General features: G+C 42.8%; 1 protein-coding gene across 1 annotated transcript in view; it reads right to left on the reverse strand.

Moving 5' to 3' along the window:
- MYO1G (myosin IG) overlaps nt 1–19,437 on the reverse strand; it is a 508,951-nt gene that overhangs the window by 378,156 nt on the left and 111,358 nt on the right. The window contains exons 13-14 of the mRNA XM_063924584.1: nt 18,144–18,218; nt 10,614–10,746 (exon numbers count right to left, since the gene is read on the reverse strand). Coding sequence (XP_063780654.1) covers nt 10,614–10,746; nt 18,144–18,218 — 208 coding nt within the window. The remainder of the gene's footprint in view (nt 1–10,613; nt 10,747–18,143; nt 18,219–19,437) is intronic.

Raw genomic sequence — 19,437 nt, forward strand, 5'->3', positions numbered from 1 at the left:
CACTATATATTTCTATTAATCTGGAGGCATTACTATATATTTCTATTATACTGGAGGTATCACTATATATTTCTATTACACTGGAGGTATCACTATATATTTCTATTATACTGGAGGTATCACTATATATTTCTATTATACTGGAGGTATTACTATATATTTCTATTATACTGGAGGTATCACTATATATTTCTATTATACTGGAGGCATTACTATATATTTCTATTATACTGGAGGTATCACTATATATTTCTATTATACTGGAGGTATCACTATATATTTCTATTACACTGGAGGTATTACTATATATTTCTATTATACTGGAGGAATCACTATATATTTCTATTATACTGGAGGTATCACTATATATTTCTATTATACTGGAGGCATTACTATATATTTCTATTATACTGGAGGTATCACTATATATTTCTATTATACTGGAGGTATCACTATATATTTCTATTATACTGGAGGTATCACTATATATTTCTATTATACTGGAGGAATCACTATATATTTCTATTATACTGGAGGTATCACTATATATTTCTATTATACTGGAGGTATCACTATATATTTCTATTATACTGGAGGTATCACTATATATTTCTATTATACTGGAGGCATTACTATATATTTCTATTATACTGGAGGTATCACTATATATTTCTATTATACTGGTGGTATCACTATATATTTATTTTATACTGGAGGTATTACTATATATTTCTATTATACTGGAGGTATCACTATATATTTCTATTATACTGGAGGTATCACTATATATTTCTATTATACTGGAGGTATCACTATATATTTCTATTATACTGGAGGTATCACTATATATTTCTATTATACTGGAGGTATCACTATATATTTCTTTTATACTGGAGGTATCACTATATATTTCTATTATACTGGAGGTATTACTATATATTTCTATTATACTGGAGGTATCACTATATATTTCTATTATACTGGAGGTATCACTATATATTTCTATTATACTGGAGGTATCACTATATATTTCTATTATACTGGAGGAATCACTATATATTTCTATTATACTGGAGGTATCACTATATATTTCTATTATACTGGAGATATCACTATATATTTCTATTATACTGGAGGTATCACTATATATTTCTATTATACTGGAGGCATTACTATATATTTCTATTATACTGGAGGTATCACTATATATTTATATTATACTGGTGGTATCACTATATATTTATTTTATACTGGAGGTATTACTATATATTTCTATTATACTGGAGGTATCACTATATATTTCTATTATACTGGAGGTATCACTATATATTTCTATTATACTGGAGGTATCACTATATATTTCTATTATACTGGAGGTATCACTATATATTTCTATTATACTGGAGGTATCACTATATATTTCTTTTATACTGGAGGTATCACTATATATTTCTATTATACTGGAGGTATTACTATATATTTCTATTATACTGGAGGTATCACTATATATTTCTTTTATACTGGAGGTATCACTATATATTTCTATTATACTGGAGGCATTACTATATATTTCTATTATACTGGAGGAATCACTATATATTTCTATTATACTGGAGGTATCACTATATATTTCTATTATACTGGAGGTATCACTATATATTTCTATTATACTGGAGGTATCACTATATATTTCTATTATGCTGGAGGTATTACTATATATTTCTAGCCGCGCCTCCGTCCCCCTTACAGACCCAGAAGCAAGAAGAGGGTCCTGGAAATCGGCGGCAGAAGACTTCGGTCTTCATCAAGGTAGCGCACAGCACTGCAGCTGTGCGCTATTGCTTCCCATGCACACCTCACACTCCGGTCACTGATGGGTGCAGGGCGCTGGGGGGGGGCGCCAAGGGCTGCAATATTGAGTACCTTGGCTGGCAAATAACACATAATATAGTCATAGAGACTATATATGTGTAAAATACCCCTGCCAGATATACATAGAAAAAAGCGGGAGAAGTCAGCCGAAAAAGGGGCGGGGCTATCTCCCTCAGCACACTGGCGCCATTTTCCATCACAGCTCCGCTGGAAGGATCGCTCCCAGGCTCTCCCCTGCAGTTTCCAGACTACATAGGGTAAAAAAGAGAGGGGGGGCACTAAATTTAGGCGCAATATTGTGTATACAAGCAGCTATTGCGAAAAATCACTCAATTATAGTGTTAATCCCTGTGTTATATAGCGCTGTTGGTGTGTGCTGGCATACTCTCTCTCTGTCTCCCCAAAGGGCTTTGTGGGGTCCTGTCCTCAGTCAGAGCATTCCCTGTGTGTGCGGTGTGTCGGTACGGCTGTGTCGACATGTTTGATGAGGAGGCTTATGTGGAGGCGGAGCAGGTGCCGATAAATGTGATGTCACCCCCTGCGGGGTCGACACCTGAGTGGATGGTTATGTGGAAGGAATTACGCGACAGTGTCGACTCCTTACATAAAAGGTTTGACGACATAGCAGATGTGGGACAGCCGGCTTCTCAGCCCGTGCCTGCCCAGACGTCTCTAAAGCCATCAGGGGCTCTAAAACGCCCGCTACCTCAAATGGCAGACACAGATGTCAACACGGATACTGACTCCAGTGTCGACGATGATGAGACTAGTGTACATTCCAATAGAGCCACCCGTTACATGATTACGGCAATGAAAAATGTGTTGCATATTTCTGATATTACCCCAGGTACCACAAAAAAGGGTATTATGTTTGGGGAGAAAAAACTACCAGTGGTTTTTCCCCCATCTGATGAATTAAATGAAGTGTGTGAAGAAGCGTGGGCTTCCCCCTATAAGAAACTGGTAATTTCTAAAAAGTTACTAATGGCGTACCCTTTCCCGCCAAAGGACAGGTCACGTTGGGAGACATCCCCTAGGGTGGATAAAGCGCTCACACGTCTGTCAAAAAAGGTGGCACTACCGTCTCCGGACACGGCCGCCCTAAAGGAGCCTGCAGATAGAAAGCAGGAGGCTATCCTGAAGTCTGTATATACACACTCAGGTATTATACTGAGACCGGCTATTGCTTCAGCATGGATGTGCAGTGCTGCAGCTGCGTGGTCAGATTCCCTGTCGGAAAACATTGATACCCTAGACAGGGACACTATATTGCTAACCGTAGAGCATATTAAAGACGCTGTCTTGTACATGAGAGATGCACAGAGGGATATTTACCGGCTGGCATCTAAAATAAACGCAATGTCCATTTCTGCCAGGAGAGGATTGTGGACTCGGCAGTGGACAGGAGATGCAGATTCTAAAAGGCACATGGAAGTTTTGCCTTACAAGGGTGAGGAGTTGTTTGGGGATGGTCTCTCGGACCTCGTTTCCACAGCGACAGCTGGGAAGTCAGCATTTTTACCCCATGTTCCCTCACAGCCAAAGAAAGCACCGTATTATCAGGTACAGTCCTTTCGGCCCCAGAAAGGCAAGCGGGTTAGAGGCGCGTCCTTTCTGCCCAGAGGCAGAGGTAGAGGGAAAAAGCTGCAACATACAGCCAGTTCCCAGGAACAAAAGTCCTCCCCCGCTTCCTCTAAGTCCACCGCATGACGCTGGGGCTCCACAGGCGGAGCCAGGTACGATGGGGGCCCGTCTCCAGAACTTCAGCGACCAGTGGGCTCGCTCACGGGTGGATCCCTGGATTCTACAAGTGGTATCTCAGGGGTACAAGCTGGAATTCGAGACGTCTCCCCCTCGCCGTTTCCTCAAATCTGCCTTGCCGACAGCTCCCCCGGACAGGGAGGCAGTGCTGTAGGCGATTCACAAGCTGTATTCTCAGCAGGTGATAATCAAGGTACCCCTCCTTCAACAAGGACGGGGTTACTATTCCACAATGTTTGTGGTACCGAAACCGGACGGTTCGGTGAGACCCATTTTAAATTTAAAATCCTTGAACACTTATATAAGAAGGTTCAAGTTCAAGATGGAATCGCTCAGGGCGGTGATTGCAAGCCTGGACGAGGGGGATTCCATGGTATCACTGGACATCAAGGATGCTTACCTGCATGTCCCCATTTACCCTCCTCACCAGGAGTACCTCAGATTTGTGGTACAGGACTGTCATTACCAATTCCAGACGTTGCCGTTTGGTCTGTCCACAGCACCGAGGGTATTTAGTACCAAGGTAATGGCCGAAATGATGATACTCCTTCGGAGAAAGGGAGTTTTAATTTCCCGTACTTGGACGATCTCCTTATAAAGGCGAGGTCCAGGGAACAGTTGTTGATCGGAGTAGCACTAGCTCGGGAAGTGCTACAACAGCACGGCTGGATCCTGAATATTCCAAAGTCGCAGCTGGTTCCTACAACGCGTCTACTGTTCCTGGGGATGGTTCTGGACACAGAATAGAAAAAAGTATTTCTCCCGGAGGAGAAGGCCAAGGAGTTGTCATCTCTAGTCAGAGACCTCCTAAAACCAAAACAGGTGTCGGTGCACCACTGCACGCGAGTCCTGGGAAAGATGGTGGCTTCTTACGAAGCAATTCCATTCGGAAGGTTCCATGCAAGGATCTTTCAGTGGGATCTGTTGGACAAGTGGTCCGGATCGCATCTTCAGATGCATCGGCTGATGACCCTGTCTCCAAGGACCAGGGTGTCGCTGTTGTGGTGGCTGCAGAGTGCTCATCTTCTAGAGGGCCGCAGATTCGGCATACAGGACTGGGTCCTGGTGACCACGGATGCCAGCCTTCAAGGTTGGGGGGCAGTCACACAGGGAAGAAACTTCCAAGGACTATGGACAAGTCAGGAGACTTCCCTACACATAAATATTCTGGAACTAAGGGCCATTTACAATGCCCTAAGTCAGGCAAGACCCCTGCTTCAACACCAGCCGGTGCTGATCCAGTCAGACAACATCACGGCGGTCGCCCATGTAAACCGTCAGGGCGGCACAAGAAGCAGGATGGCGATGGCAGAAGCCACAAGGATTCTCCGATGGGCGGAAAATCATGTGTTAGCACTGTCAGCAGTGTTCATTCCCGGAGTGAACAACTGAGAAGCAGACTTTCTCAGCAGACACGACCTCCACCCGGGAGAGTGGGGACTTCATCCAGAAGTCTTCCAAATGGTTGTACACCGGTGGGAAAGGCCACAGGTGGACATGATGGCGTCCCGCCTCAACAAAAAGCTAAAAAGATATTGCTCCAGGTCAAGGGACCCTCAGGCGATAGCTGTGGACGCTCTGGTAACACTGTGGGTGTACCAGTCGGTGTATGTGTTCCCTCCTCTGCCTCTCATACCCAAGGTACTGAGAATAATAAGAAGGAGAGGAGTAAGAACTATACTCATTGTTCCGGATTGGCCAAGAAGAGCTTGGTACCCAGAACTTCAATAAATGATCTCAGAGGACCCATGGCCTCTGCCGCTCAGACAGGACCTGCTGTAGCAGGGGCCCTGTCTGTTCCAAGACTTACCGCGGCTGCGTTTGACGGCATGGCGGTTGAACGCCGGATCCTGAAGGAAAAGGGCATTCCGGAGGAAGTTATCCCTACGCTAATTAAAGCTACGAAAGAAGTGACCGCAAACCATTATCACCGCATATGGCGGAAATATGTTGCGTGGTGTGAGGCCAGGAAGGCCCCAATGGAGGAATTTCAGCTAGGTCAATTTCTGCACTTCCTACAGTCAGGGGTGACTATGGGCCTAAAATTGGGTTCCATTAAGGTCCAGATTTCGGCTCTATCGATTTTCTTCCAAAAAGAACTGGCTTCACTACCTGAAGTTCAGACATTTGTTAAGGGAGTGCTGCATATTCAGCCCCCTTTTGTGCCCCCAGTGGCACCTTGGGATCTCAACGTGGTGTTGGATTTCCTAAAGTCGCATTGGTTTGAACCACTTAAAACCGTGGAACTAAAATATTTCACGTGGAAAGTGGTCATGCTGTTGGCCTTGGCTTCGACCAGGCGTGTATCAGAATTGGCGGCTTTGTCTTGTAAAAGCCCTTATCTGATTTTCCATATGGATAGGGCGGAATTGAGGACTCGTCCCCAATTTCTCCCAAAGGTTGTTTCAGCGTTTCATTTGAACCAGCCTATTGTGGTGCCTGCGGCTACTCGTGACTTGAAGGACTCCAAGTTGCTGGACGTAGTCCGGGCCCTAAAAATCTATGTTTCCAGGACAGCTGGAGTCAGAAAGACTGACTCGCTATTTATCCTGCATGCGCCCAACAAGTTGGGTGCGCCTGCTTCAAAGCAGACTATTGCTCGCTGGATCTGTAGCACGATTCAACTTGCACTTTCTGCGGCTGGACTGCCGCATCCTAAATCTGTAAAAGCCCACTCCACAAGGAAGGTGGGTTCTTCTTGGGCGGCTGCCCGAGGGGTCTCGGCTTTACAACTTTGCAGAGCAGCTACTTGGTCGGGGTCAAACACATTTGCTAAATTCTACAAGTTTGATACCCTGGCTGAGGAGGACCTAGAGTTCGCTCATTCGGTGCTGCAGAGTCATCCGCACTCTCCCACCCGTTTGGGAGCTTTGGTATAATCCCCATGGTCCTTACGGAGTTCCCAGCATCCACTAGGACGTCAGAGAAAATAAGATTTTACTCACCGGTAAATCTATTTCTCGTAGTCCGTAGTGGATGCTGGGCGCCCGTCCCAAGTGCGGATTGTCTGCAATACTTGTATATAGTTATTGTTTAACTAAAGGGTTATTGTTGAGCCATGTGTTGAGAGGCTCAGTTATATTTCATACTGTTAACTGGGTATAGTATCACGAGTTATACGGTGTGATTGGTGTGGCTGGTATGAGTCTTACCCGGGATTCAAAATCCTTTCCTTATTGTATCAGCTCTTCCGGGCACAGTATCCTAACTGAGGTCTGGAGGAGGGTCATAGAGGGAGGAGCCAGTGCACACCAGGTAGTCCTAAAGCTTTCTTTAGTTGTGCCCAGTCTCCTGCGGAGCCGCTATTCCCCATGGTCCTTACGGAGTTCCCAGCATCCACTACGGACTACAAGAAATAGATTTACCGGTGAGTAAAATCTTATTTTCTATTATACTGGAGGCATCACTATATATTTCTATTATACTGGAGGTATCACTATATATTTCTATTATACTGGAGGCATCACTATATATTTCTATTATACTGGAGGTATCACTATATATTTCTATTATACTGGAGACATTACTATATATTTCTATTATACTGGAGGCATCACTATATATTTCTATTATACTGGAGGTATCACTATATATTTCTATTATACTGGAGACATTACTATATATTTCTATTATACTGGAGGTATCACTATATATTTCTATTATACTGGAGGTATCACTATATATTTCTATTATACTGGGGGTATCACTATATATTTCTATTATACCGGAGGTATCACTATATATTTCTATTATACAGGAGACATTACTATATATTTCTATTATACTGGAGGCATCACTATATATTTCTATTATACTGGAGGCATCACTATATATTTCTATTAAACTGGAGGTATCACTATATCTTTTTATTATACTGGAGGCATTACTATATATTTCTATTATACTGGAGGCATCACTATATATTTCTATTATACTGGAGGTATCACTATATATTTCTATTATACTGGAGGTATCACTATATATTTCTATTATACTGGAGGTATCACTATATATTTCTATTATACTGGAGGTATCACTATATATTTCTATTATACAGGAGACATTACTATATATTTCTATTATACTGGAGGTATCACTATATATTTCTATTATACTGGAGGCATTACTATATATTTTTATTATACTGGAGACATTACTATATATTTCTATTATACTGGAGGTATCACTATATATTTCTATTATACAGGAGACATTACTATATATTTCTATTATACTGGAGGTATCACTATATATTTCTATTATACTGGAGGCATCACTATATATTTCTATTATACTGGAGGCATTACTATATATTTCTATTATACTGGAGGTATCACTATATATTTCTATTAAACAGGAGACATTACTATATATTTCTATTATACTGGAGGTATCACTATACATTTCTATTATACTGGAGGCATTACTATATATTTCTATTATACTGGAGGCATTACTATATATTTCTATTATACTGGAGGTATCACTATATATTTCTATTATACAGGAGACATTACTATATATTTCTATTATACTGGAGGTATCACTATATATTTCTATTATACTGGAGGCATTACTATATATTTCTATTATACTGGAGATATCACTATATATTTCTATTATACTGGAGGCATCACTATATATTTCTATTATACTGGAGGTATCACTATATATTTCTATTATACTGGAGGTATTACTATATATTTCTATTATACTGGAGGTATCACTATATATTTCTATTATACTGGAGGTATCACTATATATTTCTATTATACTGGAGGTATTACAGGTTGAGTATACCATATCCAAATATCCGAAATACGGAATATTCCGAAATACGGACTTTTTTGAGCGAGAGTGAGATAGTGAAACTTTTGTTTTCTGATGGCTCAATGTACACAAACTTTGTTTAATACACACAGTTATTACAAATATTGTATTAAATGACCTTCAGACTGTGTATATAAGGTGTATATGAAACATAAATGAATTGTGTGAATGTAGACACACTTTGTTTAATGCACAAAGTTATAAAAAATATTGGCTAAAATTACCTTCAGGCTGTGTGTATAAGGTGTATATGTAACATAAATGCATTCTGTGCTTAGATTTAGGTCCCATTGCCATGATATCTCATTATGGTATGCAATTATTCCAAAATACGGAAATATCCGATATCCAAAGTACCTCTGGTCCCAAGCATTTTGATAAGGGAGACTCAACCTGTACTATATACAGTATTTCTATTATACTGGAGATATTACTATATATTTCTATTATACTGGAGGTATCACTATATATTTCTATTATACTGGAGGTATCACTATATATTTCTATTATCTGGAGGTATTACTATATATTTTTATTATACTGGAGGTATCACTATATATTTCTATTATACTTGAGGCATTACTATATATTTCTATTCTACTGGAGGTATCACTATATTTCTATTATACTGGAGGTATCACTATATATTTCTATTATACTGGAGGCATTACTATATATTTCTATTATACTGGAGGTATCACTATATATTTCTATTATACTGGAGGTATCACTATATATTTCTATTATACTGGAGGCATTACTATATATTTCTATTATACTGGAGGTATCACTATATATTTCTATTATACTGGAGGTATCACTATATATTTCTATTATACTGGAGGTATCACTATATATTTCTATTATACTGGAGGTATCACTATATATTTCTATTATACTGGAGGTATCACTATATATTTCTATTATACTGGAGGTAACACTATATATTTCTATTATACTGGAGGTATCACTATATATTTCTATTATACTGGAGGTATCACTATATATTTCTATTATACTGGAGGCATTACTATATATTTCTATTATACTGGAGATATCACTATATATTTCTATTATACTGGAGGTATTACTATATATTTCTATTATAATGGAGTTATCACTATATATTTCTATAATACTGGAGGTATTACTATATATTTCTATTATACTGGAGGTATCACTATATATTTCTATTATACTGGAGGTATCACTATATATTTCTATTATACTGGAGGTATCACTATATATTTATATTATACTGTAGGCATTACTATATATTTCTATTATACTGGAGGCATTACTATATATTTCTATTATACTGGAGGTATCACTATATATTTCTATTATACTGGAGGCATTACTATATATTTCTATTATACTGGAGGTATCATTATATATTTCTATTATACTGGAGGTATTACTATATATTTCTATCATACTGGAGGTATCACTATATATTTCTATTATACTGGAGGCATTACTATATATTTTTATTATACTGGAGGTATTACTATATATTTCTATTATACTGGAGGCATTACTATATATTTCTATTATACTGGAGGTATCACTATATATTTCTATTATACTGGAGGTATCACTATATATTTCTATTATACTGGAGGCATTACTATATATTTCTATTATACTGGAGGCATCACTATATATTTCTATTATACTGGAGGTATCACTATATATTTCTATTATACTGGAGGTATCACTATATATTTCTATTATACTGGAGGTATCACTATATATTTCTATTATACTGGAGGTATTACTATATATTTCTATCATACTGGAGGTATCACTATATATTTCTATTATACTGGAGGCATTACTATATATTTTTATTATACTGGAGGTATTACTATATATTTCTATTATACTGGAGGCATTACTATATATTTCTATTATACTGGAGGTATCACTATATATTTCTATTATACTGGGCTGTTAAAGGGGCTGTCGTGTGGCCACGCCGCTACTGTCACGTAGCCACTCCCACTAGCAGCATGTGACCACGCCCCCTCACAACACATGACCACGCCCATTAACGGCACTCAGTACCACTAAGAAAATATTTCTGCTTGCACTGCTGCTTCCCCCATGTTACACTTACCCACCCAGCCGGTACGTGTCACCCTTACCTTACAGGCCAAGTTCTCCACTAATAAAACGATGGAGTTTTTGAAGAGAGTGGCGGCAGTGAGGGGTCTCTTGGTCACCTCACAAATGCTCATCTGTCCGTCCGGCCACATCTTCCTGAGAACGGGGTCTTTACTGCAACAACAAGAGCGGAGATACGGTCAGAGTATGCGGTCAGGATACCAGATAGTTGTGGATGAATATTAATCCTCTCGTTGGACAACAGGGGGCGCTATTAGAAAAGACAGATGCCTATTCTTATTTATTTTATTATTTCTCATTTATTTATTTGGCTTCTCAAAGTGTCTGTAGCGGCCGTACAGGGAAAGATGACAATGGCCTGTACAAGGGGAAATAATAAGGCGACACACTGCGTGACATAAAACCTGTATTAGTTGATAACCAGGTTTCCGGCGGCCGGCTGACAGTAAGAACCACTGACACTGGGGGTCATTCTGACCTGATCGCACGCAGAAACTTTTTGCTGCCCGTGTGATCAGGTAGACGCCGCCTATGGGGGAGTGGATTTTTGCTTAGCAAGGCTGCGATCGCTTTTGCAGCCGAGCTATGCAAAAACGTTTTGTGCAGTTTGTGAGTAGCTCTGGACTTACTTACCCACTGCGATCACTTCAGCCTGTCCGGTCCCGGAATTGACGTCAGACACCCGCCCTGCAAACGCCCAGACACGCCTGCGTTGGACTCACCACTCACTGAAAACGGTCAGTTGACGCCCGGATCCGCCTTCCTGCTGTCAATCTTCTTGCAGTCGCCGCTGCGACCACTTTCTTCGTAGGAAGCGTCGCTGCCTGGCAACGGCAACGACGCACCTGCGCATTGTGCCCGCAGCGCATGTGCAGTTTCAACCCGATCGCACGGCTGCGAAAAAGTGCAGCGTGTGATTGGGTCGGAATGACCCCCACAGACAGTGAGTGGAAGCATACTGGAGACAGTGAGAGAGGAAGAGGGCGGAGGGCCCTGCTTGTTAGAGCCTATGGATTATGGTACCTTTTCCTTTACACAATATCATTTAAGAATATTTCCAAAAACTGCATGTTTAGAGGATATTTATACGTTTTTATTGAACATTTCTATTGCGCCGTTCTTGCAGATTTATAAACCCCGCCCCCACCACCACTACATGGTACAGTCAGGGGTGCATGAAGAGATCAATCTACATATTATATTGACCAGAATTCGGTAGTAACTCTTCCCAGTGTCCCCTTTCACTTGTACTGACAATTTACCACAAAAGTCTGTGTCTGCCCAAAAAATCTGTTATCTTCGGAAAACCAGCTGCGGGGAATATAGGGATACGCCATATGCTCCGGCCTCCACGCTGCGCTCAGATTAATGGACCACTTGGTGAGAGTTTCACCAAACAGAAAAAAATAAACCAAAGAAAGTTTCATAAAGTTGGGCAAAACCATGTGCAGTGCAGGTGGGGCAGATGTAATGTGCAGTGCAGGTGGGGCAGATGTAACGTGCAGTGCAGGTGGGGCAGATGTAACATCTGTGTCTCGTGCTCAGATTATGTAAATGACTATAATTGTCATTGCTGCTGATTCCTGTGCCATGTAAACTTGGCAGCACACAGTCCGCCTGCCCCTGGGCCTGAGGAAGCCCTGTGTTATCTGGCATCACTATGATTCTCAGTTGGGCAGAATCATTGGAGACGATGACTCCAGACCCACGCACGCAGTGCGCCTGTACACCGGGAAGGGAGGATATGGCCCCTGGGCGCCTACACATCACGCTACTAATATTCAATATGGAATTGCAGCAATAATAGGAATACAGGATAAACCAGTGTTTAAACATTTATTTGTATTATCATTTTAAAACTATCCAAAGACTCTGGTGATCGGTGGTTTTCATAAACCGCGTTAATCTACCACCTAGGGGGAGATGTATCAAGCCTTGGGGTGAGATTAAGTGGAAATGTTTTTTATTCTTATATTTGTGACCCTGATGACACGGTATAAGCCCTGAAATGTCGTTTTCTTGTGAATACACTTTCTCTTCCCTACCACTGTCCATTCTCACAGTGTCCATTCTCCCAGTGTCCATTCTACCACTGTCCATTCTCCCAGTGTCCATTCTCCCAGTGTCCATTCTACCACTGTCCATTCTCCCAGTGTCCATTCTACCCCTGTCCATTCTACCACTGTCCATTCTCCCAGTGTCCATTCTACCCCTGTCCATTCTACCCCTGTCCATTCTACCCCTGTCCATTCTACCAGTGTCCATTCTCCCAGTGTCCATTCTCCATTCTCCCAGTGTCCATTCTCCCAGTGTCCATTCTCCCAGTGTCCATTCTCCCAGTGTCCATTCTACCAATGTCCATTCTACCACTGTCCATTCTACCAGTGTCCATTCTACCCCTGTCCATTCTACCCCTGTCCATTCTACCAGTGTCCATTCACCCACTGTCCATTCTACCACTGTCCATTCTACCACTGTCCATTCTACCAGTGTTCATTCTACCACTGTCCATTCTAGCACTGTCCATTCTCCCAGTGTCCACTCTACCACTGTCCACTCTACCACTGTCCACTCTACCACTGTCCACTCTACCACTGTCCACTCTACCACTGTCCATTCTACCACTGTCCACTCTGCCACTGTCCATTCTACCAGTGTCCATTCTACCACTGTCTATTCTACCAGTGTCCATTCTTACCAGTGTCCATTCTTACCAGTGTCCATTCTACCAATGTCTATTCTACCCCTGTCCATTCTATCCCTGTCCATTCTACCAGTGTCCATTCTACCATTGTCCACTCTACCACTGTCCACTCTACCACTGTCCACTCTACCACTGTCCATTCTTACCAGTGTCCATTCTTACCAGTGTCCATTCTTACCAGTGTCCATTCTACCACTGTCCATTCTACCAATGTCTATTCTACCCCTGTCCATTCTACCCCTGTCCATTCTCCCACTGTCCATTCTCCCACTGTCCATTCTACCACTGTCCACTCTACCACTGTCCACTCTACCACTGTCCATTTTACCACTGTCCACTCTACCACTGTCCACTCTACCACTGTCCACTCTACCACTGTCCATTCTACCAGTGTCCATTCTACCACTGTCTATTCTACCACTGTCCATTCTCCCAGTGTCCATTCTACCACTGTCCATTTTACCACTGTCCATTCTACCACTGTCCATTCTACCCCTGTCCATTCTACCAGTGTCCATTCTACCAGTGTCCATTCTACCAATGTCCATTCTACCACTGTCCATTCTACCAATGTCCATTCTACCAGTGTCCATTCTACCACTGTCCATTCTACCACTGCCCATTCTACCAGTGTCCATTCTACCACTGTCTATTCTCCCAGTGTCCATTCTACCCCTGTCTATTCTCCCAGTGTCCATTCTACCACTGTCCATTCTACCACTGTCCATTCTACCAGTCTACATTCTCCCAGTCTACATTCTCCCAGTGTCCATTTTACCAGTGTCCATTTTACCACTGTCCATTCTACCACTGTCCATTCTACCACTGTCCATTCTACCACTGTCCATTCTACCAGTGTTCATTCTACCACTGTCCATTCTACCACTGTCCACTCTACCACTGTCCACTCTACCACTGTCCATTCTACCACTGTCCACTCTACCACTGTCCATTCTCCCAGTGTCCATTCTACCACTGTCTATTCTACCAGTGTCCATTCTTACCAGTGTCCATTCTACCACTGTCCATTCTACCAATGTCTATTCTACCCCTGTCCATTCTACCCCTGTCCATTCTACCAGTGTCCATTCTCCCACTGTCCATTCTCCCACTGTCCATTCTCCCACTGTCCATTCTCCCACTGTCCATTCTACCACTGTCCACTCTACCACTGTCCACTCTACCACTGTCCACTCTACCACTGTCCACTCTACCACTGTCCATTCTTACCACTGTCCATTCTTACCACTGTCCATTCTACCACTGTCCATTCTACCACTGTCCATTCTACCAATGTCTATTCTACCCCTGTCCATTCTACCCCTGTCCATTCTCCCACTGTCCATTCTCCCACTGTCCATTCTACCACTGTCCACTCTACCACTGTCCACTCTACCACTGTCCATTTTACCACTGTCCACTCTACCACTGTCCACTCTACCACTGTCCATTCTACCAGTGTCCATTCTACCACTGTCTATTCTACCAGTGTCCATTCTTACCAGTGTCCATTCTACCACTGTCCATTCTACCACTGTCCATTCTACCAATGTCTATTCTACCACTGTCTATTCTCCCACTGTCTATTCTCCCACTGTCCATTCTACCACTGTCTATTCTCCCACTGTCCATTCTACCACTGTCCATTCTACCACTGTCCATTCTACCACTGTCCATTCTACCACTGTCCATTCTCCCAGTGTCCATTCTACCACTGTCCATTCTACCACTGTCCATTCTACCAGTCTACATTCTCCCAGTCTCCATTCTCCCAGTGTCCATTTTACCAGTGTCCATTCTACCAGTGTCCATTCTACCAGTGTCCATTCTACCACTGTCCATTCTACCACTGTCCATTCTACCACTGTCCATTCTACCACTGTCCATTCTCCCACTGTCCATTCTACCACTGTCCACTCTACCACTGTCCACTCTGCCACTGTCCATTCTCCCAGTGTCCAGTCTACCACTGTCTATTCTTACCAGTGTCCATTCTTACCAGTGTCCATTCTTACCAGTGTCCATTCTACCACTGTCCATTCTACCCCTGTCCATTCTACCCCTGTCCATTCTACCCCTGTCCATTCTACCAGTGTCCATTCTACCACTGTCCATTCTCCCACTGTCCATTCTACCACTGTCCATTCTACCACTGTCCACTCTACCACTGTCCACTCTACCACTGTCCATTCTTACCAGTGTCCATTCTTACCAGTGTCCATTCTTACCAGTGTCCATTCTACCACTGTCCATTCTACCACTGTCCATTCTACCAATGTCTATTCTACCCCTGTCCATTCTACCCCTGTCCATTCTCCCACTGTCCATTCTACCACTGTCCATTCTACCACTGTCCACTCTACCACTGTCCACTCTACCACTGTCCATTTTACCACTGTCCACTCTACCACTGTCCACTCTACCACTGTCCATTCTACCAGTGTCCATTCTACCACTGTCTATTCTACCAGTGTCCATTCTTACCAGTGTCCATTCTACCACTGTCCATTCTACCACTGTCCATTCTACCAATGTCTATTCTACCAATGTCTATTCTACCACTGTCTATTCTCCCACTGTCTATTCTCCCACTGTCCATTCTACCACTGTCTATTCTCCCACTGTCCATTCTACCACTGTCCATTCTACCACTGTCCATTCTACCACTGTCCATTCTCCCAGTGTCCATTCTACCACTGTCCATTCTACCACTGTCCATTCTCCCACTGTCCATTCTAGCCCTGTCCATTCTACCAGTGTCCATTCTACCAGTGTCCATTCTACCACTGTCCATTCTACCAATGTCCATTCTACCAGTGTCCATTCTACCACTGTCCATTCTACCACTGCCCATTCTACCAGTGTCCATTCTACCACTGTCTATTCTCCCAGTGTCCATTCTACCCCTGTCTATTCTCCCAGTGTCCATTCTACCACTGTCCATTCTACCACTGTCCATTCTACCAGTCTACATTCTCCCAGTCTCCATTCTCCCAGTGTCTATTTTACCAGTGTCCATTCTACCACTGTCCATTCTATCACTATCCATTCTACCAGTGTCCATTCTACCAGTGTCCATTCTACCAGTGTCCATTCTACCAGTGTCCATTCTCCCAGTCTCCATTCTCCCAGTGTCCATTTTACCAGTGTCCATTCTCCCACTGTCCATTCTCCCACTGTCCATTCTACCAGTGTCCATTCTACCAGTGTCCATTCTACCACTATCCATTCTACCAGTGTCCATTCTACCACTATCCATTCTACCAGTGTCCATTCTTTTGGCGACTGTATTGTATAATCATCGGGCACCGGGGCTCAATGTTTCTACAGACGCGTCCTCATACATCAGTGCTGCAGCCGCTCCATACAGCGCATCTTGGTGCAGGCCCCGCGAGAGTCTGCTAATGTCAGGTGTCTTTTTTGCACAAAATGCTTCTTATGCCGCACACACACGACGCGATTCAGGCTATGGCCGGTATGGACTATATGATCTGCCCAGAAGCATAAACCTCCGATATTGTCAATATTGGCCCTGCCTGCACAGTCTATTTTTCCTGCACATCGGCATCGCAAGGTGTTTCCACACGGTGTGATATGCACTATGTTTTCTACTGATATTGACTATATAGTCCATATCGGTCGTTAATATCGCACAGTGTGTAGGCGGCATTAGTTGCAACTGAGACTGCACTGATTAATGTGATCAGACACTTGTATATCTGTGCGACTGAGTCTCTGAGTCTGAATATGAAGTGCTACAATGCAGCAGCCGCAGCTGTTTTCCAATACAAGTTCACGGTGCAGATATGCGAACGCCTCTACCTGACTGACAAGCAGAGGCATTCACAGGGAGGGACGGAAGACGGCCAGCGTTGGGGAAAATGGGGTCGCGTCACCCCTATTTTCCGGGAGTGGAAAGGCCAAGGTCTGCGTCGCGAGACGCAGTTACCGTGGCCTCGGAAGCCGCACTGCAACAGCAAGGGTGAGAAAGCTTAAGCTGCTGCGAGCAGCTTTGCATTTACAATCCTTAGTGAATTAGGCCCTCAGTCACGTATCACATTAATCAGCACAGTCTCCTGGGGCGCCCTAGTCACATAGTGTTGCGTCTAAGACGCATTTTCAGCAAACTGAAATCTAAATTGCAGTGTAATAATAAAGCAGCCAGTATTTACCCTGCACAGAAACAATATAACCCACCCAAATCTAACTCTCTCTGCACATGTTACATCTGCCCCCCCTGCAGTGCACATGGTTTTGCCCAACTGCTAACATATTTGCTGCTGCGATCAGGTCTGAATTAGGCCCACTGCGTTGCGTATTCAGACTGTTTCCAGAGTGCCGTTCCTTTCTGCACCTATATCATCTGTTTGTTCCGGCACCTGAGAGAATAACGAAACGTCTGGCGTGCCCACCTTCTTTTGTGTGTTAGGACGCTATCTTCCGCTATCTGTAATGAAGTAGTGCAGACATACTGTATTCATTTAATTCCTAAGTGCTAAGGGTCACACTGAACGGCGTATTTTACCTCCACGCTGTGAAGATTTGACTTTTCGGGCTTTGGACTGCTTTATGGCCTGTTACTGCTTTGGTATATTCAGCATCCTCAGTGATGGCAGCAATACATCTCATGGTAACACAGACGCCTGAACGCTAAATCACAGTTACATGTGACGTACGACACTAACACTGGCATAATTGCACAGCAATACACTCTGGAAATAGCACACCACATGGAAAGGTTTATTATAAATAGCAGATATAATGGTGACACGTGACAGCGCCTGGCTGGAGATATCCGGGGTCTGAACATAAATTGTTTCTATGTATTCTTATATCTCTCTCTCACCTGTTATACATTAAACGCTTGAAGTCCTGGAATAACGTGTCCTTGTTTTTGTCCAGAAAACCTTCCACCGAATACCTGCAATCAGCAGAATATTCTCGTTTAATATGCAAATAAACTGACGGCAAAAATAACACATGATAGGGAGCTTTCAGCTTCCAGAAATGTTCCCATTAATGGCCGGGTCTCGTTTCAGTATTTTTCTTACATGAATACAAAGGGAATATAAACTCACTGGATTTAAACTTTGATGTACTGGGGCTGTGAAGCAGCCCTGGCATCTCACTGTGCACACGGACACGACAAGGGGGGCGTGGCTGCGGTTGAGGGGGCGTGGTCAAGGCTAAAGACAGCTGAAGGGGGTGCATCCACGGCTTACAGGGTGTGTCACGAGTCATACAGAATACAGTGTGTCCGGGAATAGAATACAGTGTGTCCGGGAATAGAATACAGTGTGTCCGGGAATAGAATACAGTGTGACCGGGAATAGAATACAGTGTGTCCGGGAATAGAATACAGTGTGTCCGGGAATAGAATACAGTGTGTCCGGGAATAGAATACAGTGTGTCCAGGAATAGAATACAATGTGTCCGGGAATAGAATGTCCGGGAATAGAATACAGTGTGTCCAGGAATAGAATACAGTGTGACCGGGAATAGAATACAATGTGTCCGGGAATAGAATACAGTGTGTCCGGGAATAGAATACAGTGTGTCCGGGAATAGAATACAGTGTGTCCAGGAATAGAGAACAATGTGTCCGGGAATAGAGTACAGTGTCCAGGAATAGAATACAGTGTGTCCGGGAATAGAATACAGTGTGTCCGGGAATAGAATACAGTGTGACCGGGAATAGAATACAATGTGTCCAGGAATAGAATATAGTGTGTCTAGGAATAGAATACAATGTGTCCGGGAATATAAGTCAGAGGGGGTTCCTGGCATTCGGGGAAAGGGGACCCATGTGAAAACATGGGGCCCCTTTCAGTGCGAGGTCCGGTGTCCGGTTTGTTATTTTGCCAAGTACCAGGATTACAAATGGATTACACGAGGAGCCCTCTACACTGGATTTGGTGAGTATAATTTTTTCAACAGGTACACCATGGATTCTACATGGAGAAGAGGACCGACCTGCGTGGGTACATAGGTAAGTATGTGTATATGGAGGTGTGGATGTATGTATTATAGTTTTACTGTCAAGGTGTGTGTCTTATGTTTTTATTGGGGTATTTTTTTTAGTAGTAGTACTACAGCGGGCCTGTTTTTCCTCCGCATGCTGGTACTTGTGGTTCTCCAAG

This window comes from Pseudophryne corroboree, chromosome 5, assembly GCF_028390025.1.
Source record: "Pseudophryne corroboree isolate aPseCor3 chromosome 5, aPseCor3.hap2, whole genome shotgun sequence".
NCBI classification, from domain to species: domain Eukaryota; kingdom Metazoa; phylum Chordata; class Amphibia; order Anura; family Myobatrachidae; genus Pseudophryne; species Pseudophryne corroboree.